This window comes from Macadamia integrifolia, chromosome 14 (genome assembly GCF_013358625.1).
Source record: "Macadamia integrifolia cultivar HAES 741 chromosome 14, SCU_Mint_v3, whole genome shotgun sequence".
Lineage (NCBI taxonomy): Eukaryota > Viridiplantae > Streptophyta > Magnoliopsida > Proteales > Proteaceae > Macadamia > Macadamia integrifolia.
This window is the reverse complement of record NC_056570.1, coordinates 24055613-24078834: the sequence shown is the minus strand read 5'-3', so window position 1 is coordinate 24078834 and position 23222 is coordinate 24055613. Positions and strand designations below refer to the sequence as shown.

Here is a 23222-nt window from a genome sequence, read left to right as displayed (position 1 = left end):
ACAAGGTTTTCTGTTCTTATATGTCTTGTACATCATTGGTTCACATGCTACATAAACAACTTGCAACACATGTTACTATATTTTTTTGTCTAGAATTGAAGATGGCAGCTTTCTTATGGTTTGGGACTCAAAAAATAACAAAAATTAGTACCATTGCAGGTCTACAACTAACCAATACAAAAATGAAAAGTAAAAAAGTTGTGTTTAAGACAAGGACTCCGGTGAAGAGAGAGAATCACTTCACCATCAAGATATGAACTCTTTGATTAATATAGGTAAAGGTATTTTTAATCTTGTATAATAATCATAGTATATAATATCAATTATTTAGTACCTAATTAATAAATTATCTTAATTCAAATCTCCAACAATATAGTAGTACTAGGGCGACATAGCTTGTCTTCAGGCTATAATGCTAGTTGGTGAGCATAATAAACTTTTAGTATCTTTTATAAGCATTACTTATATAATATGTTTTTGGGGAAAGTTTTACTTCACGGTGTGATAAAGGAACAATACAATGTCAAGGTTCTTAAATTTCTACCCCCTATTAATAATCAATGATATCTCTTATTGTTTTCTATATCCTAAGGGCACTATACAAACCTATTGGTCAAAAGGATTCTCCCTGTGATTCGTGAGTGTGGGAAAAGAAAAAAATTGGTCCTATGTGTTAGACTATCTTTGATAGGCAAGAAAAGAAAATAGTATAAAAGCATAATAAGACAAGATTTATGATTACACAATAATGTTTTTATGTGTCTATAGCCTTTTTTTTTTTTTTTTTTTTTGACTTTCAAACATAGCCTAAGTGTGAAGATAACACTGACAAAGAAAGACCTAATTGTATGTGCCAGTGGAGGAATGCTCTCTCCCACTAGGCTAGCATTTAACTCAAGGGTTCGTCCCATGGAATGGAAGCCAGTTAAGAGTGGAAGAATTACTGCATTGGGTGGCATCTATTAGCATCTCCCTAGTAATAGTTTGCTGTATTTGTGTGTTCTAATAAATTTTTTGAGTTACTTTATACATTATTATTATATATTTATATTTTATTTGCGACATGTAGAATATTTTTGTAATTTATAAAAAAATTTAAATGGCACCATTGTTATTGGTCGTTTGGATTAATGAACTAGTTTTGTGCATAATTACTTTCCCTCTCTAACCATCCAAAAAAATTGAGAATGATAATCCAAACGAGCCACCTTATAGTCTTTGGCTTGATTTCTTGATCACATTCATCTTGTTGTATTATGTGTTTATGTATGCATTGTGAGATTTAATGGACAATAGTAATAAAAGTCAAAATTGCTCAAATTATGGGAGAAATATATAAAGACTAGTCTTTTGATGGTTAGTACAAATAAAGATCTCTGGAATCATAATGAAAAAATCTATGTTAATTATTGTCCATAATAATTAATGTTGACAATTATGGAATTAAAATGTAACTACAAACTGCAAATGTGAAAGCATTAATTTCTAGGGTAAGCCTAAGGGCATTATTCTATTATGGATCTGAACATTAGAAATCTAGTATCTCACTTAGGGTTGGATTTTATAACTAATTTTTTTCCCCCACTCTTAAGATATATAAATGTCTCAAAGTCACACAAGCAAAGGGACCAAAGATGCTCAAAGTATCTATATATTGTGGTATATTTGTCTAATTGAGGTGTGTATCCTGATTGCTTATGAGATCTTTAAAAATTCAAGTCTATTTATAAAGTAATACTTAAAACTCTAAAGGGTATATTATTTTTTGTATCTTATCAGGACATCTTCTTCCTTTGTTTCTATCCAAGATAGAAGAAATTTTATATCACTCTGATCACTCCGAGCATTGGAAAATGTGATGCCCCTAATCTCAAAAATGAATACAAATATTTTTTTTCTTTTTTTTTTTAGTATTTTACATATAAGAGAGATATGCGCATCATCAACCAAGAACACTTCCCACCGCCTAAATGGGACTTGAAAGAATCCAGTGATCCGATTCTAAAGATGCGAAGATGCATAGCGGTGCTGATGAAGTACTAATTCCCATATCAATACTAATTTCTAGTATATTGTCCCCCATTCAATGTAACAGGAATTTTATCACTCTGATCACTTTGATCATTCGAAAATGTGATCCTCCTAATCTCAAAAATGAATATAAATCTCTTTTTCTTTCTATTTTTAGTATTATGTATATAAGAGAGATATGTGCATCATCAATCGGGAACACTTCCCACTGCCTGAATTAAGACTTGAAAGAATCCGGTGTACCGATTCTAAAGATGCAAAGATGCATATCAGTGCTGAAATACTAATTCCCATTAAAAAAAAAAAAAAAAATTAGATTAGTGAATACATGCTATTAAGTTTATTCTAGGGTATAATTACAAAAGGGTAAAAAGAATGCTACCCAGCAACTCCCCCTTTGCCCTCTCATATAGGGTAGTGAAATAACCAGTAACCCACCCCCTCCCTTCATGAGCATGCTCTCTTCGGCTCTCGCACTTGCATAGTGCCATGCCACCTGGCAGCAAATCTCTTCCCTGACAAAAGTTTCTTTTTTATCTTGGTTTGAAGATCATCACTTCCTTTCTCTTTATTTTCCTTGCAACCTAATAATGCATTTGTAAGGAAAATAAAGCAAAGGGAAGTGCAATCCAATGAATATTAAAGTGGAAATCTTACATAATCATCACCTCACTAATTGTGTAATTAGCTCCAAAACATTTCAGAGTAGGTGATAAATTTACTTTACCTTGCAATCAAATCCATCTCATTTGTGAAGTAAAATAAATAATACATCTGAAGAGTATATTTATTAAATATAATAAGAGTTTTTACGTACATTATACATTCGTGTTACAAAACTTCAATTTTATTTTTAAAATTATTTCCCTTTTCTCCTCTTCCCTTCTCTTTCTTTTAATAACTTGCAACTAGAAGGAGCCTTAGTAAATTTAAGTATCATAAATAAGATGGAAAAATTTCGCTCATATATCAGAAAGAACCGGCCTGAATCGGGAAGAATCAGAAAATTATCTTAAAAACCCCGATCTGGATCTCTTGGAATCGGGATCATTTGATCTTTTCCTAGAACCGTGATAGAGGGTTTGATGGGGGTAAAGTGAAACGGATTTTTTTTTTTTTTTTCTAAATTCTATTTCACCCTGAGTATTTCACCATACGAAGGATAAGGAGAAGAAAACTTCAAAAGATTCAAAAATAATCAATGACATCTAAGAATGTGGATGGAGGGTGGTTGAAAGTATCTTTCCCCAGTCCTATCCAATGGTAAGATGTGATGGCCTAAGAGGTTTTCCTCACCATGGATGAAGGGAAAATGGGTCTTATAAAAACACCTTTGTGATGATTTTCCGAATATGACATGAATGGTTATCACTAGATGTGCATTTTAAATAATCAAGACTAGCAGTCTAATATTAGTAGTGATTAGCATCCCATGTACAAAATTCTAGGGCCCACATAAGATTCTAGCAGCCATATGTTTGTTTTTATTAGGTTCATTACATAATCTGATTGTACACCCTATTTAAATCTATTGTCATATTTAAAATTATATATTTTATATGCATCATTATTTTTCTTTTCATATCCAAGGGATTTAGGTGCAAAATAAATAAAATTCAGAAAACGAATATGGAATGATTTGAAGTTGCTAACACAATCATGTGTTAGATCATGCTTACCAAATTATTTTTCTAAAACCTATCACTTTCTTTCATTTTATTTTTCCTCTCATCCAAACAAAAGTTGCTGCAAGGAAATAGTAAAAATAGAGAAATGAAAATGAAATTAATTCAATACTAAAGTGAAAACTTTTTTATAATCATTATCTCACCTGATTGTATAATTAAATCTAGAATTAATATTCCCAAGATAGTCAATAATTTTAATTTATTTTGCAATCAAATCCCTTTGATTTAAAAGGTGAAGTAATATAACATCAAAAATGCTATGATTTGTAATTATAATTACATTACACAATCATGATTACAAACTTTCCTTTTTTCTTTTCGAAATTGATTTTCCTTCCTTTTAGTTCTCTTGTCTACAATTGTAATTAAACAAACTATAATAAATTTAGGTGATGCAAAATAAGATTGAAAAAAATATATATTTTGATAAAAGGCATAGTCAAGTAGCCGGAAATGTCTGTAATAGATCATCACCACTTTCAAAGCTGATTCCAATTCAAATTAAGAAGAATCTGTCGAAATAGACCATGAATAAAAACTAATCGACCAAAAAAGAAAAAAAAAACCCCATAAGAAACACAATCTTGATCACATGGAATCAAGATTAGCCACGACTGATTCTAATTTGAATTGGCTGATTTGATTCTCATACCTAGATACTTGATAGGGAGGGACTTTTTTAGTTGGACCACTAGGATCCCTTGGATTTGAATTCTAGGGTTAACCTCTGCATGTCACAATCAAGGATAAGGAGGGAAAAAAACTTACAAGAATCAATGACTCTCCATCAATAAAATCTAAGTAAAGGATTTTTTGGAATTTTTTGTGGTACCTATTTGGAACATATGAACTTTATGAAAACATCTTTTTGATGATATTCCGAAGATGACATGCATGGTTATCTGTAGATGTGCATTTCATGGAATCTAGCCTAGCCGGCCAGGTGCATCCCTGTGGTCATTATCACCTTTTGTACAAAAGACTAGGGTTCACATAAGACGACTTTAGCAATCATGAATTTTTTGGGGGCAAGAGAACGTTACCTGTGGTCTTATGGATGCGAATCATAGGCTTAGACATCATCCTATAAAATCACAAAACTCTATATTTGTTAAAGTCCTTGTGCACACTCTCATTCCTCCCTATGCTAGTGTAAGGGCTACACAACCCGGGCATGCACCCCAACACATGGCTAGGTCCTTCCAACCGTTAGATGCTTCTCATAGTAGCCTAATTGTTGGAGAAGATCTGGAAATCGATTTAGATGGTAAAAAGTATATTTTTTGGAGGGTGGATAGCAAAAAGATACACTGTTGGGTTAACCACTATAGTTTCTTAGATGACATACTATGTGAAAGGATAATGTGGAAATTCTAGTTGTCAGATGTTCAAGGAATGATTTGGATTAATAATATGTCAATTTTGTGCCTCAATTCAATCATTTATCCTCATATGTAATGGCATATTCCCTCCCATATATGTCTATGCATCCCTCTATTAATCCATACTCCATATATGACTCTTTAAATGCTTCACTTTTCTATATCCAAAACCTTGCTTAAATCGAAACTTAACATATAAATAGAGAACCATAGGATTTACATGGCCACCAAATTCTAGTCTTATACTATTTATTTTGTGACATTAAATGATTCTACAAAGTGAGAGTACGGCTGTATACATTTTGACCCTCCCTAGATCCCGCAATATTACGAATCTCATGTAGCAGGTACACTCTTCACACCAAAAGAAAAAAAATACAGTATGTACACCCCCATTTTTTTTACTCCTTATCCCATGGCATTAAAAGAATCTATTAACTAGATATTCTTTGTTAGTAGGGCCACATAGAAAGCCTACTCCCTTCTTTCTAATTTGAAACTTGGAGGGGCAGAGGCACTAACTAGATTAAGGTGTCAAAACCTAACCAGAATTAACGAAATAGAATCAATCAAAATCAATATGAGCATATTGAATCATGTTTCGGACCAAAACCAAACCAAACCTAAATCAATATAACCTGATAAAAATCGATAACAGCCTAAAATTCATTTAATAAAAAAAAAACACCTTTTATTTTCATACTGATACATCTTTGTTAAATCATGTTTTGATTTCACTTAACCAAAATCAATCCAAACCAATCAATTGACACCCCTAAACAAGAGGACGGAGTATCAGATCAATCTTTTTCCTTTTTTTTTTTTTTTTCGACCAAATAATATCTGACTCATTACTAACGGTTCTGTTGAAAAATACCCATCACCCCTATGATGGGATCCAATTACGAACGGTTCTGTTGAAAAATACCCATCACCCCTATGATGGGATCCAATTACGAAAAAAAAGTCAGGAGAGGTTGGGTCCAATGTTCTTATCAAAAAACAAAAAAGGTTGGGTCCAATGACAGCCCCAAACACAACCCTAGATTCCTAACAAGACACACATATAGGAAAAAAACGACTCTGGGCTCTTGTCAGTGTCAGGTCCATCATCTACATAACTGACACAGATACTGAAAAGAAGTTTAACAATTACCCAGATCCTCTACTGAGGGCTTGGGCTTGTGCTGCTCCCTAGCTTCCAAAAGTAAACACTTCATAACTTTTCTTTTACCATTTTATCAGACTTGTCTAGTCCACCCACCCATGGATTGATTGGATTACCCCCTTAACTCAAGTTTAACTTCCATCTCAAGCTATAAACCTGGTCTGAAACAAACCAAAAGTATATAAAGCTAGTAACATATATTTCTCACCTTTTCCATTTTACTTTTTGTTTGCCCTAAAATTACTTAATTATCCCAACCCATTAAAGGACAATAAATTCCTGACCCGAATCCATCAACCCGACCCAAATCAGACCACTAATGACACATTTTGTGAGTCACTATACCTCTCTCAATTCTCCAATGTCTTGAACCTTACTCTTACCCTTTGTGTTGTGTTCTACCTTTCCAACTTGAAGATCTCAGCTACCACGTTGATAGCTACTGATCCCAAGTGACAACTTTGATGAGCAACACCACAAAATCTTAAACCTCAACACCACAAAATCTTAAATCTTACTCTTAGTCCTTGTGTTTGAGTTAGGGATGTTTATTTAAGAGTGTCAATCCATCGGTTCATTTGGTATGATTTTCTTTTTGTTGATCAGATATTTCGACGTAAAAATATTAATCAATGTCAGAGTCAAAGTCAGAAGAAGGGAAAGAAACTCTCAGCTAGCAACAAATAGAGGAGGATTTATTTAACCACATGATTTTGGCTCTTAAAATATAGCACCCAATGAATTGGTTTCAATTTGAACCAAACTGTTGAAGAAGTTTTCAATTTTGGTTTTGATCTAGTTTGATTGGGTTTTATTGATTTTTGTTATCGGTCGACTAGTTGGTTTGGGTCGACTAGTTGGTTTGGTTCAGTGTGATTTTCAGTTTTACCTGCATACATAAGGAATTTAATGGGAAAATGTAGGCGTTTCTATTTTTGATTTCTTATCGGGCCACTACCTGTTTGGTCTTGGCTAGGTCCAATTTTCGGTTCAAGCAACACATTTGGTCAGTCTAGTTTGTTTTGGTTTCTACTAGGGTTTTAAATCTCAAAAATTAGATCAGTATTGATATCAGTCTCTCACAATACTGATCCCATTTATTTTAATGAATTTATTTTTGATAATTTGATATCGATACTTAGAACCCTGGTTTCTACCACTTCGATAAAATCAAATACCAAATCACCAAAACAATAATGATTTGGTTCAATCCACACTAAACCGATCAATTTTAATCGATCCAACCAGTTAAGGCTAAACTTTGACACCCTTAACTACAACTAAGACTGAGCTTGCTTGAACAATGTTGAATTCTGAATAGGGTTTAGCCCAAAGCCTGCCTAGTATACTTAAATTTTGTTAACTTAAAGTTAGGCTTAAATTGTACATTTTTGAAACCCTTAGTCTGACTCATCAATCCTCATGTAATTTGGCACCTCCTATAAGAATTTTTTTTTTAACCACGGATATCGAAGGGTTAGTCCCGTATGCTCATATTGATCATACAATCATATGAAATGAGTTATATCAAGGTTGAACGAGAATCATTCAATTTTCATCGAAAGCAATAAAAAGTACTAAACACTCACCTGTATGAGTGACCCCAAAGAAATAAAAGAAATCAAGCTTAGAACCACAAGGTCTCTTGCCAACTCAGCTAAAAGAGTTGGTTTATGTGTTTTTGTTATTTCCTACCGAATCCTTAATAGCATGGGCATACCAAACCGGGACCATAGTTGATAGAGGATATAATAATGGATATTCTAGTATCAAAATCCTAGCGACTGATATACGTGTTTCTCATGCACATTATACCCAGCACCACTGCCATCCCCTTTCTCCTTTTATGCATAAGGTTCCGTCTGTTTACAAGGAAAATCGAAGGGAACAGAAAAGAAAGTAAAAATTTTAAATCTATTAAATAAATTTATGTAATCATTACTCTGCATGATTATATCATTGATTTGTTTAATAAATTTCACACTTTGTATCTGATTTGGAAAGTAAAACAAAAACTTAATTAAAAAAAATTATCAATACTGAATATGATAAGAAATTTTAATTTTACACAATTATACGATAGGCTATGATTGCATTCTAAATTTATCACTATTGAATATTCCTTTTACTTAAATTAAATTTTATAAGAGTACGATCATCTAATTGGCTATGATGTCTTAGTGCAGAATGTTGAGCAATTAAGAAATATCATGTGGATAAACTTAATGTAATATGAAGATGTTGAGATAGATATGTGCAAAAAGTAGAAATGATAGAGTTAAGAATGATTACATTAGATCTAATTGGGGAGTAGTTTTGATACATAATAAGTTATGAAAAAGTGGTTGTAGGTGATATGACTATGTTCAAAAAGGTCTTTGAATGCTCTAGTACAGAAGAGTGATTTGATTTAGATTGAAGGAATTAAAATAGCCAATGATAGACTTACAATGACTCTAAGAAAGCGTTGTATCAAATATGACTTGGAGTAAGGTTGATTGAAAGGCAAGGGTCCATACAGCTAACTGATATAATTGGGATAAGGCCGAGTTGTAGTTGTTATTACACAATCATATTTGGTAATAATTACAAAGGTTTACTTTTTAACGAAACCTAAATAGTAAACATTTAAAAAACACTTAATTTTGGTCAATCACTTGTTTCAAAAAATCCGAAACACAGTTCCATTAGTTGGCTTCATCATGGTTCAAGTAAGTAGAATTAACAATGGAATCAATGTTTGACAAATTTGACCCTAATTTTAATTTAGATTCCAATTTTATCAGAAACCAATTAAAATTGTCTAGAATTCAATTTGAACCCTAAAAATCAAGAAAGAATCAACAGAAATCAAAATCAAAATCAGCCGATTTTTAATCTAATTTGACCAAACCTCAAAGTGTGGGCTTCATAGAAGAAATCCAGCTCCTCTTCTAAGCGCTCATAGCCCAAGTCGACCCATATCTATCTAAACGACCAACATGTGTCCAAGCATTGATACAATGGCTCCACGCATGATACCTCTATTCTTATCGATAAAAGCATAGTCAATGAATCAACGCTTGAATATGTGTCATCATCTAAATAGCTATAGACAAAACCTGAACAATCAACACTCAAGAGAAAAGCCCAATCCTCATAGAAGCTACCCTAAACATGCCCTGAGAACCGATCCAAGGCTTGTTGTGGTGGCATTACTCCTTAGAAGAGTGCTTATCAAGTCCCATTAACATCCTCTTTAGTCACAGAACTGGTATGTAGTATGTAGTATGTAGTCTGTAGTATGTAGTATGTACTCTTGCGTTCCAAGAAATGTGTGCCCCATCTGTGGGTCCCATCTTTACACCCAATCAGCTCCAATTGATTCCAAATCAAATTGGGTCGGATCCGAACGGAAAAAGACACGGTCGACCCTTTCCACATGTTGCCCTTACTTGGAGCCTAATTAACGCGCGTAAAACCCTTCGAATCTTTGAAAAGGGCCAAAATCTGCCACCTGTCAAACACCTGTGAGATCACATAATTTAAGCAATTCTTAGGGGTATTAATGTCAATGTAAAAAGACACGGATCGTGTTAGATTCTGAGTTTGAGAGTCTCTCACACCGAAAAGGAAACCCAAATACAAATGGGACGAAAATAGTTTCCTATTTCAATTCAAACCATTAGATGGCAAAGATGTAATTTAATACAAAATAAGGGTCTAACTTATAGTATAATTCCATGTGTTCTATATACTTCGTAGTTGAACCAACGGAAACCCCACGGAGGGCCTAAACGAACCAACGCTACTCTTTCTAAAACCGTTGTTACACTACGTTTCCTTTTCCTGATTTATCTCTAATTCCTTAAATCTCTATAAATTCGATCGATCCAAAACCCAAGTTTGTTCTGTCATTCTCGAAGCAAAACTCGAAGAAAATTTCTGATTTCCTGTTCCCTAACGGTTTGGGGATTGGGGTGTTTCTCTTGTTGATCTGTGGGAAAGAATTCGTTTTCTGGGTCTTCGTTTTCTTTTTTTGCGAAAATCGAAACTATGGATGATAGGAGAAGACGTCAGGGAGTGGGTGAACATTATCATCAAGAATCGCCTAGAACACCCACAAGATCGCAAAGCAGAAAACCCCCTCCTGGTATGTTGACTGCTCAAATTACTTCATGGATGGGTTCTTCTTGATGGGTTCTGGTTGCTCTGTTTTTGCTCTTTCGATTTGTGTTTTTGAAGTGATAGAAGTGTTGTACTGTTTTAATCTGGGAAGACAATGATTTTTTTTTGAAGATCGGGGGTGTTTTATTCTCAGGTTTCTTGGTTAAAAATGGTGGGAAATTTTTTTTTTCTGGATATTTCTGAAACTGGGTATAAGGAAGTCTGCTAGGGTTAGGACTTTTGTTGCGTTCGGGAGAACTCTATGTATCTGTGCTTATTAGTTTTTTATTTTTGTTTTTATATTTTATTCTGTCTGTGCGTTTTCTGAACATAGAGTTCTCCTTTATTTTTAAGGAATCTTTGCTGCTTATTGGGAAACAAATCTGTTTCACTGAATGAAGATTTATTGGGTTTATTTTACTCTAGAATAATTTTTAAGAAATCTTTCTACTGTAAGGATAGTGGGTTTTGTTGCATGAGAGCATTATCTTTACCTGAACTGTAAATTGGCTCAGTTCAACTCTGTATTCTCTACCTACCCTCTCTCCGTTGGGGTAAAAGATCAAAGATTTTTGATTGAGATTTTTTTTTTAAGAAGTTTGAAATGTGTAACTTAGATCCTTTAAATCACTGTGGTATTCAATCCTATGTTAGAAATCCAGTTCTTAAAATTGTGGTTCTGTTGTTATATAGATTACTCTCTGTTTCTCTTTTTCTCTGTTTTGATCAACTCATAGTGGGATTGTTCAAGGGGTCTAATCTATTTTTCCTTTCGTATCTTCAGGGGCCTGGCATCCTACGGTACCGTCATGGGAGAAGAAATTTTGCACCTCAGTTGGTTTAATTCCATGGGGAAAACTCTTGGAAGCTAAGAAGTTGATGTCATTCTATGAGAATGTGCTTCAGTGGAATGATTCAGCTGGTGAAGAGGCATTCTACAATGCGAAGAACCGGTTTTGGGCAGAGATCAACGGCCTTCCCTGCAGCATTTCCCTGCCTGACCCTGATATATACATCGATGAAGTTGACTGGGATTCTGATATTGATCCAGAGCTTTTGTTGGATTTAGAGAGAGAACTGGCTCCTCCAGATGAAGATGACATTGAGGGGAAGTCTAGGCTTATTGGTGATTCTCTATTCTTCTTAAATATGCCAGTTCCATGCTCTGGATGGGGTGATGTTGAGGAGGATCCTGTTAAAACTGTTGATGACTCATTGAGACCAGGATTGCAAGATTGTGGGCAAAATGCCAATGGTTCCAACAATCCTTGGGATCGGGAATGTGCTCGGGGAAACAATACACTGGGGAGTAACAACACATGGGGAGACTATGGGGCTAACTCATGGGATAGCAACCAGTGGGAGAACAATAACAATAACCATAACTGGGAGAATCCAGAACCCAGGAGCAATAGTAATTGGGGGGGAACATGGAAGAGAGATGGTGCCAACCAGTACAGCAACATGTCGAGGTATAAGACATCAAGGTTTCAAGGAGCTGACTACCAGACTGATCATGGGTGGAAGAATGGTCGAGGGAGGAAAAGGGTAAATTTCTTCTACGAGCGCCCCCTGGTTGATAAAAAGCCCTTGGCTTCACAACAATGGAACTCAATCCATTCTTGCGGGCCAATTAGTCATCATGGATCAAGGGAAGCAGGCGGCAACCCATGGAGTTGGGAGAAACCTGTTTCTTAGAGTTCGAATGTGTACCTATTTTATTATCATTTTTGTTGCTGTATAACTGAGTATTCTAACCCACTCCGGTGTGCAATTCAGCCTCACATTGGAATGGGACAATATACTAGGTACTTGTTTGAATTATTTCAATTTGTGTATGCAAATATTCTGCTTCGGAAGGGTTTTGAGTCCATATGAAATTTTGGTTGAAGCTTGGTTGGTACTTTGCCAGCAAAAGAGGCTGATGTATGTAAACCAGCCATATTTTTTTTTTTTATCTCTAAACTGTAATCTTGCTCTTGATTGATGAAATCTTATTGGAATATCAACAAATTTATTCTACCTGTTCTCTTATTACTCTGTTAATCTTTTTGGTGGTGTTGATGGGTTCTTAATTAGTAACTACAAACAGGCTTTGGAGTAGTTCAATTGTCTGTCACAGGTGTACGGGACTACACTACACTACTAACTCTACTGTTTGTTTCTTAACATTATCTCTGCATCCTCAGGCCTTGCAAGATTGAGGAATGGAATTGTTGGTGGTGAGGTCAGGGTGAGTGTATTATTGTCGGGTGTCGCTTCCACTCCAACAGGAGAGGAGAGGAGAGCTGTCAAGTGACTACTGTACTGTGGATGTGGGAAAATTGCCTGCAGCAGATGTGCAGTGAGTATCGGATGGTTGGAGTCCCTTGTGGTGCGTGTCTAGATGCTCTCAGCCATCCGATGCTCACCGCATCTCACCACTAGCTGCAGAGGATGTGGACTCACTGTGGATGGGTTCAAAATGCTGGAAGGTAACTGTTAAATTTGCCCTGTCCACACATACATTGCCCCATTGTTACTTGATTAGTTCAGTGGGTGATGTTTGCGGTAAAGAGGGTAAGTGTACCACGTTGCACCTAACAGAGAGAGCAGAGAAGTGAGGGAGAAGTGAAGAGAGAGAAGAGGGGTTGGGTTTTGTGTACGAGGTGGAGGAAGGAGGAGGCTGTTGGGTGAAGGGGGAAGATGTCGGCTCTAGGTGAGGTTCCTAGAATATGTGATCTTGCTTTCTTTTGCCCCCACTGCCATTGCCCACATGCAGATATATGGGGTCCCCTTCTTACAGTGCTCAGTCCTCTGCCCTTTCCAATTATTATGGCTTTGAGAAAGAACAAGACACCCGTCCGTCTCTCCCTCCATCCTTAATGGTCCTTATTACTGCTTTCCCCTTGTTATGTGTTGCCAGTCCTTATCTGGATTTGGACTGTGTCATATGATAGCCACTACCCCTCTCTCTCTCTCTCATAATTGATACGTACCAAACTGGAGGCTTGACTATTTGGACGCCAACTAAGATCTGTTCCTTGGGCTGTGTTTGGATGTCGTGAAATGGATAGAAAAGAAAGAATAGTTACATAGAGGGATTGTCACAATTGGCAGTCAATAAGTAGTGGGCCATCCCATAACCCTTTTTTAAGAACATCATAGGTGAAAATGGAAAGATTTGTGGGGGACAATAGAATCCAGGAGGCTGCTTAAGCATTGATATCCTGGATTTTGATCTTACATCAATATATATATATATAGAGAGAGAGAGAGAGAGGACCAAAGAGTGATTATAGGACAGGAAAGATTTGGACACATGTCCTTGTGTCACCCCAGCCCTAGGATTCTCACTAGTCCCTCTCCTTAGCATGTTGTCCCCAGGACTCAAGATCAAATATTTTTACTTTTCACCGTCTCTTTTCTACAATACCATCCCATTGTGGTGTATGTAATATAAGACATGTTTAATGAGGGGGAAAAAACAGAAAACCTTAGTTCACATCATTTATTTCATTATGTAATTAAAATATTAGTGGAGGGCCATGTAATGAATGGAGAAGTATAACAGAAAGCTAAATGACACTAATAGAGATATGGACTGTAAAGAATAATACAACTTGAGAAGGTGAAAGAATACCAGAAAGCTTTGGTTTTTGAGGATAAAAATAGTACTCTGAATATTTTAGAAGGGAAAAATCTTATTGTAATCAAAGTTGACGATTATAATTTATTCTAATCAATATTCTAAAATGATATGTACTAGGGTTGTTTGTTACGAGACAAACTAAATTATACATTTATATAAAATCTAAAATTTCTTCTTTACTAATGACTTTTTGTGGGTATTTAGATCAAAACATGTGCTTGAAGATTCGAAGACATTCGTTTTGGTGTAAAATTATTTTACATGAAGAATTTCTTTTGTGCAAGTTTTTTTTTTTTTTCTTCGATATTTTACAATATAAATAGGCAAAAGGGTTCAAATATGTCATGATCGTGCATTCAACTATTGGACCAAGCAGAATGTAATTTTCAAACTCTACTAGCCCTACCATTTATAAGCTATAAATTCTTTTTTTTTTTTTTATCATTTATTGAATGTAATTTAATGTAACAGATATCGGTATTCGTATTGGCCGGTGACCTACACACAGATACCGGCATCGATACGTGAACAAAATCCCAGGAAGATCCGAAGCAACTCTGGACTTGCCCTGTAGAAATTTCGGGTTCTCCTAGTCTCTCTTAGCTCTGAGACGAACCAGTCGGAGCTTTTGTTGGACCAGCCTCAAAGACGACGGACCACCTTCCCTGCAACTAACGAGGTACACATTTTGAAGCTCTCTCTCTTGTTTATCGATTGAGGATATTCAAACCCAACCTAGTTCCTGATTTGTTATTATGGGTTTTATTTTTGCAAGTGGCATTAGCTTAGCTTCGTTATTTCTTCCAGTTTTTGTAGTTGTGGAAGAGATTTATTAGAGCTCTGTTCACCTAGGCTGTAGTAGTGGGGTTGGCATTACCTGGTAATCTCTCCCTCTTTTGGTGCCGGACGGGAAATTCCAGTAAGAGGGATTACATTTTCCTGTGTAATTATAGTTTTAAAGCCTTTAACTGGCTTAGGCTAAAGAAACCCTAATATCCAGAAGTATGTGGTTTTGTAAGCCCCAAAAAAAAAAAAATTTTTATAGCTTGTATAAGAAATTTATTGCAAAGAAAGAAAACTTTACATACAGAGAAGTAGACCATGCCATACAAAAACCAAGTCGGCCTCAGTGAAGCCCATGACCTAAAACCCACCAAAACCAATTTCGAAGCTGCAAATTGCTAAAAGTTGGTAGATTTTTTTTTTTTTTTTGGGGGGGGGGGTGTTTGGGACCGTGGGCGTGGGGGAAGAGCTATAATGTACCATGTTCTACTTGAAATTTCAACTTTTGAACTTCATCTCAATACTTAAAAGAGGTTAGTATTGCTGAATTTTTTGGTTTTGCTTAGTTTTGGCTACTTCTATTGAATTGAGGCATATGCTGTTGATTTTAATTCACCGCCAAAACAACCTCTAGAACGGATATTTGCAATTAATTCTCATCTCTTTCCCCTCATTGCCGTTTTTAGTTTAACACACTTTTGTGTAGTCATTAGATTGTTGGGATCGAAATCTTCTGAGTTGTAGGATTTGTAATTTTGCTTAGCATTATCAAATATTACTATTCAACTTATATATTGTTTGGATGAGTTTGAATGAGCTTGTGAGTGTTTTGAACTTTATGTCTTGAGTGCTGTTTGAGTATTCTTTGAAAGAACATCCTTAGTTATAGCTGTCTTTTATTTTTCTTTACCATGACTTCAACAAACATTTACGTAAATGCTCTTTTCTGGTTCTATTATGGGCTTCCCATATTTTTGATCGGTTGTCCTATTTCATTTAACTTTTCAATGTACAAATGAGTTTCTGTTATGTTTCTATTTATGGCATGGTAATAAATTGTGTTTGCAAGTGAAACAACATGAAATGACAAAACAAAATAATCCGTTTTACTTCTCTCTCACTAATTTAGATGGGGTGCAAGAACCTATTGGAGTGTAATTTTTGAAAACCTTGTGGATTTTGTACTTTTAACTTGTGGTTTTTCTTGTTTAGAGCCTCATGGAAGAGGAAGAAAACCCCAGTAAGAGCAATTCTCTTTCAGAGCCTTCTTAACAGAGATACTTGTTAATGATCTGGCTTCAGCTTCAGCCACTGATCTTCCTCCCGTACCGCCTCTGGTTCCCATTGTTCCTCCAGTTGCTTTTCCAACACCAGCAGCAGTTCCCCAACCTATAATTCCCCCACCAATCCCACCACTGATTGTGCCGTCTATAGCTTCAATACCCTCAATCCCTCCCCCCAGTTCCCCGCCCATTGGCACCACTTCCTGTTCGTCCACCTGTCCCACAAAACACTGAAGCAAATGGCTCTGATTCGGATTCAGACCGTGATGCTACTCATGGTTCATCTGCGGCTTATGAGATTTCACAAGAGAGTAAACAGATCCGAGAGAGGCAGGAAAAAGCAATGCAGGAACTTCTGATGAAGCGGCGTGCTTATGCACTTGCTGTGCCCACTAATGACTCAGCTGTCCATGCCCGTCTCCGCCGGCTTGGTGAGCTAATCACACTTTTTGTGGAGAAAGGGAGATGGAAAGGAGGGAGAGGCTGCGAATGATTATGGTGAAGCTTGAAGCTGAAGGACAGTTGGAGAAGCTGTTGAAAGCTCATGAGGATGAGGAGGCTGCTACTTCTGTAGCGGCAGGTGAGGGTGACGGAGAAGGGCCTCAAGAGTCCCCATTTTTTACTGAAGGGTCAAGAGAACTTTTAGAGGCTCGGGTTAATATCGGTAGGTATTCTATTGTGAAGGCTGCCTTGCGGCTTGAACGTGCAAGGAGGAGAAGGGATGATCCAGATGAAGATCTTGATGCAGAGATGGATTCAGCTCTCAAGCTACTTGACAGACAAGTAGCTTGGTCCTCGACTGCAGTGAAATTGGTGATGATCGACCACTCTCTGGTTGTTCCTTTTCACGAGATGGGAAGCTGCTTGCCACCAGGTATACTTCCTTTCTTAGCTTTAATTCTGCCCATTTGATTCACCTAATTGGATACATACTCTCTATTATCATGGCTCAATGTAGTCAATTGCATCTGTATCATAGTTTTCAAGGCATCTCCTTGGCAACATGGTAGCTTTCCAAAGCCTACAACTGACCACTTGACCCCTTTATGTAGACTTTACTTAAACTGTACCCCTAAGAATCAACTTAAGCTCAAAGTAACTCCTAATATGACTCCAGTTACAGTTAGAAAAATGCCAAAGAGTGCGGACTTCTCTTCTGACAAAGAGATATACCAAACCAGAAATAGACTTCAACTCAAATAATTAAATTTAAATTTCCTGAACAGAACTTCCTTCACAGCCTGCTACCTGTCAATAAATTTCCCAGAAATCTCTGCCGGAAATTCAGATTCATATGTTCTTGATCTCTTGTTAGATTTCCAAGTTACCAATGACACAAGAGGTGGCTAATGGCAACCATATTAAAGTTAGGGAAACATGACAGTGAGGGGCCTTATCATATTGCCTTCAAAGGATTGTCCTGTCAAACGAGCACAGAAGTTTGTTGCTTTCCAATATCTAGTTCTAATCGGATGATTGAAACGACCAGATATGATTCTAGATCTGATGGTTTAGAATTGTAGCAGACTCTGAACAGATAATATTCCAGATTTGAGTTAAGAAATGTCTAACCAGAATGTGAGAGATTGATGGGATCTATTGACTATTGAGGAGAGAGAAATGTGGTGATGCTGACTATAGACGAGAGAATATGTCTTCTAGATAGTAGACTTGATTGGTGGAAAAAAGAGGGGAGATAAAGCCTTGTTGTCCAAGAAGGGAAAGAGAGTACAATTTCAAAACCAATAACTAATCCATTCCTAAATCCATTGGGGTGGGGGAATTACATATTTACAAACTCAAAAAAGAAATAGACTCAACTTATGACTAATTAAATCTGAAAATACATATTATGGATCTCAGATGCAAGAAGGCCCAATGATCAAATTTGTGATTAGAACTAAGATAACCGAAGCAACCGCATTGTTGAGAGAAGAAATCGATTAATGGAAGGGGAGAGAGAAAAGACGAGATCAGTCTTCTTGTGACCAGAACCAAGACTCATGGTTTGCATATACACATGAACTGTGAGCCCTTCTCTCTCTCTCTCTCTCTCTACTTCTTTCTTCTTCTCTACCGGTCCTGGTTTGTTAGACTAGGTTTTGCAACAGATCTAAAATGAGGCATAAGTGATTGTAGTCCAATTAAAACCTTAATTTTAAAAGGACTCCTACTGAGAAAAGAAAAACAGTAAATAACTAACTCTGTTTTCCTGGACATAGAAACCTAATCAAACTCAACTGCTTAAAGCAACTCTACCTCCACCAATTACTTACTTAACTAGGAAACTGACTGGGCTACACAAGGCCTAAATTCCTTAGTTCTGCCTCAGCAGCCCATATTTTGGACTTTTTTTAAGTTGCCCCATTATAAATAAATCCACAAGACTGATAGGCCCAATGGCCACAACCCTTGTAATATCAAAACACGCTCTGTTCTTCACTTAAGTTTGCATTAATTGGACAATCAATAAGTCTTCGAGGCCATTTGTTTGTCTATTTCACAATCTATATCCTTGCATGAGCAGATTATGGTCCATGTAAACTTTAATGTGAAGTTTCCATAATTTAAGATTACTGGAATCCAGAAGATCTTCCCCTACAATCCCTCTTTTTTGTTCCAATAAAATAAATTTTTTATCAAACCAGTGGTGGTTTTGAGCATGATTTTTATTTATGTTTTATGTGTGTGTGTTTTTTCAGTGCCTTGAGTGGAGTTGCTAAATTGTGGAGCATGCCTCAAGTAAATAAGGTCACTGCCTTAAAGGGTCATACAGAGCATGCCACTGACATTGCATTTTCTCCTGTCCATAGCCACATAGCAACTGCTTCTGCTGATCGGACTGCTAGGTTATGGAACACTGAAGGTTATGTTCTTAGGACATTTGAGGGGCATCTTGATCGTCTTGCACGTCTTGCATTCCATCCATCCGGGAAGTACTTAGGGACAGCTAGCTTTGACAAGACTTGGAGGTTGTGGGATGTTGAAATTGGTGTTGAGTTGCTTCTTCAAGAAGGTCATAGCAGGAGTGTCTATGGGATATGTTTCCACCGTGATGGGTCTTTGGTGGCGTCATGTGGGTTAGATGCACTTGTTCGAGTGTGGGACCTCCGTACGGGAAGAAGTATTCTTGCATTGGAAGGACATGTTAAGCCGGTGAGGGCAAGGGCATGTATATATGACAACTTTCTTGAGTGGTAATGTTTTCTTGTAACGGATCTTGATGAATATTTGATCGTTCTGCAGGTACTAGGAATCAGCTTTTCTCCCGATGGATATCACTTAGCCTCTGGCAGTGAGGATAATACCTGCCGAATCTGGGATTTGAGAAAGAAGAAATCCTTATACATAATACCAGCTCACTCAAACCTTATCTCACAAGTAAAATTTGAGCCTCAAGAAGGATATTTTCTGGCAACTGCTTCATATGATATGACGGCCAAGGTGTTCTTTCTTTGAGAATATCAATTATTTTTCTGGAGGGAAAATCCAGATTTGGGTATTCCATTTTGCATTTCATTGTCTCACCATGACTGATTTTTATCTTCTTTAGGTGTGGTCAGCTCGAGACTTCAGACCTGTCAAGACATTATCTGGACATGAAGGAAAAGTTACATCATTAGATATAGTGGGAGGTGAGTTCATTTTCTCACTTTGGATTATTTTTTTTTTTTTCATATCCATCCATTCAAGTGTTGGGTGCATAACAATATGAATTTTCAGCTGAATCTTTTTTTCTTTTTTTTCACTGTTGCAGAAGGACAGTATATTGCAACAGTTGCACATGATCGGACTATCAAGTTGTGGTCAAGCAGAAGTGCAAAGGAAAATGATATGGCTGTCGATTAAGGAAATTACTGTCGACCTTTGTCGTGGTATTGGTTGACCATCCTAATCCTGTAATCCTGTCTGCCTTCTGCCTAGAAAGGAAATGAAAATACAATCTTTCAGAAACTCTCGAGTTTGTGATGATCAAAAAATTCTATTTCGGCTTCCATGTTTTGGTTCTTGACACAAGGCTGGATCCTCAAAGTTTACTACATTAGAGGGTGAAAACTCCTGCCTGAAGTACAACGGACAGCCTGGGTAGGTTGAAACTCCATTTTCTCCCCTTTTTTTCTCCCTTTTTTTCCTCCCTTACAACTTAGAACAGCAATTTAATTCTCATGGATCTCCTTTTATATTCATAATTGCACACATATATACATTGAACCACATCCAAATCTTAGACCCTGACAACCCATCCAATGCGCTTTGGTTTTAATGTTTTGGGACAACAAACACTCTTGCAACTTTTAGCTTTTCTGGGAGCATTTTAAGAATGAAAATTTGATGTTTAATGGCTTCTTTCTGGCAGTAACGGAAGGTCCGTCATATTCCAGTGGCTGAGTTAAAAGTCCAAGATCTAAAGTCCTCAATGTCTCACTGGCAAAGTTCTCCAGCAGTTGAAGCAAAAGCTCTGATAGCTGAGATCTAACCACATCATATAAATCAAAGTTTTAAAACAAATGTTCATTGCGCAAAGCCTGGTGCAAATTGCACTACCACTCTCCCATGCAAAATTGAGAGAAGGATTAGCGGCCATCTGATAAAGTTTCTCCTTTTGGGTAATTTTGAGAAAACAATGGAATTCTAGTGATCAGCCTACCTCTGAATCTCACAGTATCTATGTTATTGCAAGAAATGTTGGGACATGACTCTTTTTAAGCCTCATTCCTTGACCTGCCTATGCTCAATTTCAGGTGATTCCTATAGCAAGCCTTGAGACATTACTTGAATGCCTGAACAAAGTTTTCTTTTAGGGTAAAGAACACTACCTGGTTGTGTCATCTACACTCAGACACGGGGCACCATGAAAAGAAATTCCTCCTCCCCCCCCCCCCCCGGTTGGATGCTTTTGTGTGCACTCCCACTGGCCCAGGCATTGGTGCAATGACCACGGGACCAGTTAGTGTTCTTTCTCCCTATATTTGATTTGTGCTCAACAGCCAACATGGTGTGGAGACGTTGGTAGTGGGTGGTCTCCTACCCGTAGTTTTTATAACCGGACCGAAGGATGAATTAAAAGGAGGCTGTGGTTCTGTTTGTTTTGACTGGTTTTGAAAACTGAAAAAACTCAACTGAATGTATGTTCAGTTTGGTTGCGAGGGAAGAAAAAACTCAACTGAATGTATGTTCAGTTTGGTTGCGAGGGAAGAAAGGGAAATATAATTAGTGGTAAAATTTTTTAGAATAATGATTGGGTTACCAATCCTGAAACTCTTATCATATTTGGTATTTATATTTTTCACATGTAAAATTTATTTTACTTTTCAAATCAAAGGGGATTTGATTGCAAAGTAAAGAAAAATTTAGAGATGATAGAACTTTTTGGTTTAGTGTAAGCGACACAGTCTAGGTATTTCTTGCATCAGACTGATTGGTAGGGTTCTGTTTCCCAAAATTTATTAACCATATTTGAAATGTTTTTGGATTAGTTACATAGTCATGTGAAGTAATGATTACTGAAGTTTTCACTTTAGTAATTATATAAGAGAAAAATGACTTATTCAGGAGTGTAGGGCCAAGACTCTGGAAAGGGTGAACCCTTCAATGAAAGATGGAAATCTCACTATCATTGATATTTTTGCGGTTTTCTCGTTAGCCTTTGTGCTGATGCAAAGGCCACACTTCTAAACAAAAACTTTCACTTTTTATTTACCTTTACTTCCCTTTTGATTTATCTTGTAATCGAAGGGGCTACCTTACAACATAGACCGATCCAATACGAATGACTTAGAACCATGGTTGGGGGATAGATCTGATTGCGCATGAGTAGTCACTATGAAAGATTGTACTCAGTGTCGGTGTGTATGGCCCTTACATAACCACTTCCCTCCAGACATTCGCTCTCTTCCTTAACATGTGGAAACCTTGCATAAGAACCATATAGTATCTCTTCCCATGATAGATTTATCTTATATATGCAGCATGTAGATCCTCTACCTTAAAAAATAATGTATTCTATAGTCAAGAAAGATATTTTTTTTTTGTTTTTCTTTTGTGCTTAAGAAACATACAAGGGACCAACAGAGAGGTGGGTTTAAGAAAGAAACAATCTTATTAGAAAGCAGGAAGGATACTAATAGTTATGGCATAGACGCCGTGAAAGAGACTTGATCCACTAACCAAGTCCCTGATGCTCTCTTTTTGGGTAGGAGCCAAGAAAGATGTAAGTACAACAGAGAAAAGAACCATAAATCCAACCCTTTATCATGTCATAAATGGAAATGTTTGACCATATAAGACCCAGAAATATGTCCACAACTTTAGGGCCCTTCTCATTGCAAGAAAAAATGCTCTGCAAGGTTCCTCCTGGTGTAAATAAGAACAACACATGTTTCCTAACTGCTTCTTTTTGTTGTAAATTGTCTAAAGCTAAAATCTTATTAATTTTTTATCCAAAAAAAAAAAAATCTTATTAATTAAGAGCAAACACCCATGGCAACACACCTAATTGACAATGTATTTTAATGACTTACCTTCCAAGGTAAGCCCTTATTTGATTTTAATGCAATTAATATTGTCATCTGTCGCAGAATGCATTCATGAAAGACACCTGAGAACATGCTCCCTCGTTTCTTGCTTGTTATCTCCCAAGGTTTTAGGAATCGATATAGGTTGACATCATCGAGGACTTCATCTGGACCTGGTGTGTTGCCTACTTTTATCATCTTTAAAGCTTATTTTACCTTAGACCATCTAATTTTTTCTTACATCATATCAATGTCATGGTGTCTTGATGGGTAATGCAGTCATTCATAACGTTATTACTAGAAATGTTTTCATTTAGTAGGCCTCAGAAATGACCTTTCCATCTCTCATTAATGTCCTCATGAATATTTATTATGATCATGTGATAGTGTTTTTTGGTCATTTTTTGAAACTTTTTCCCTTCTTTTTCAACCGTCCGTTTCATATTCATTTTAACCTTACGGCCAACCATCAAATGAATCGCTCATCCCATTTATATTTAGCTATCAAACCAGTAGAGAGATTATGTGGCAAACTGTTGGGTAACATCTTCTCAAAAAAATAAAAATAAATAAAAGGATAATGGACAATGAAAAC

The 23222-nt window shown here is 36.6% G+C and overlaps 2 protein-coding genes across 2 annotated transcripts; both read left to right on the top strand.

Annotated features, from left to right (window-relative positions):
- The first annotated feature begins 10046 nt into the window (after positions 1–10046).
- Positions 10047–12449, top strand: LOC122061212. Its single transcript, XM_042624421.1, has 2 exons — positions 10047–10401; positions 11200–12449. The coding sequence occupies exons 1-2, from the start codon at positions 10305–10307 to the stop codon at positions 12111–12113; spliced, it is 1011 nt and encodes a 336-aa protein (XP_042480355.1). The 5' UTR covers positions 10047–10304; the 3' UTR covers positions 12114–12449.
- A 3962-nt stretch (positions 12450–16411) lies between these two features.
- On the top strand, positions 16412–20104 carry LOC122061150 (U4/U6 small nuclear ribonucleoprotein PRP4-like protein). The gene is given in 6 exon segments (XM_042624352.1): positions 16412–16886; positions 16889–16986; positions 18815–19268; positions 19359–19556; positions 19666–19747; positions 19870–20104. Coding segments are annotated over 6 exon segments (1233 nt in total). The 5' UTR covers positions 16412–16577; the 3' UTR covers positions 19962–20104.
- Positions 20105–23222: the final 3118 nt, after the last annotated feature.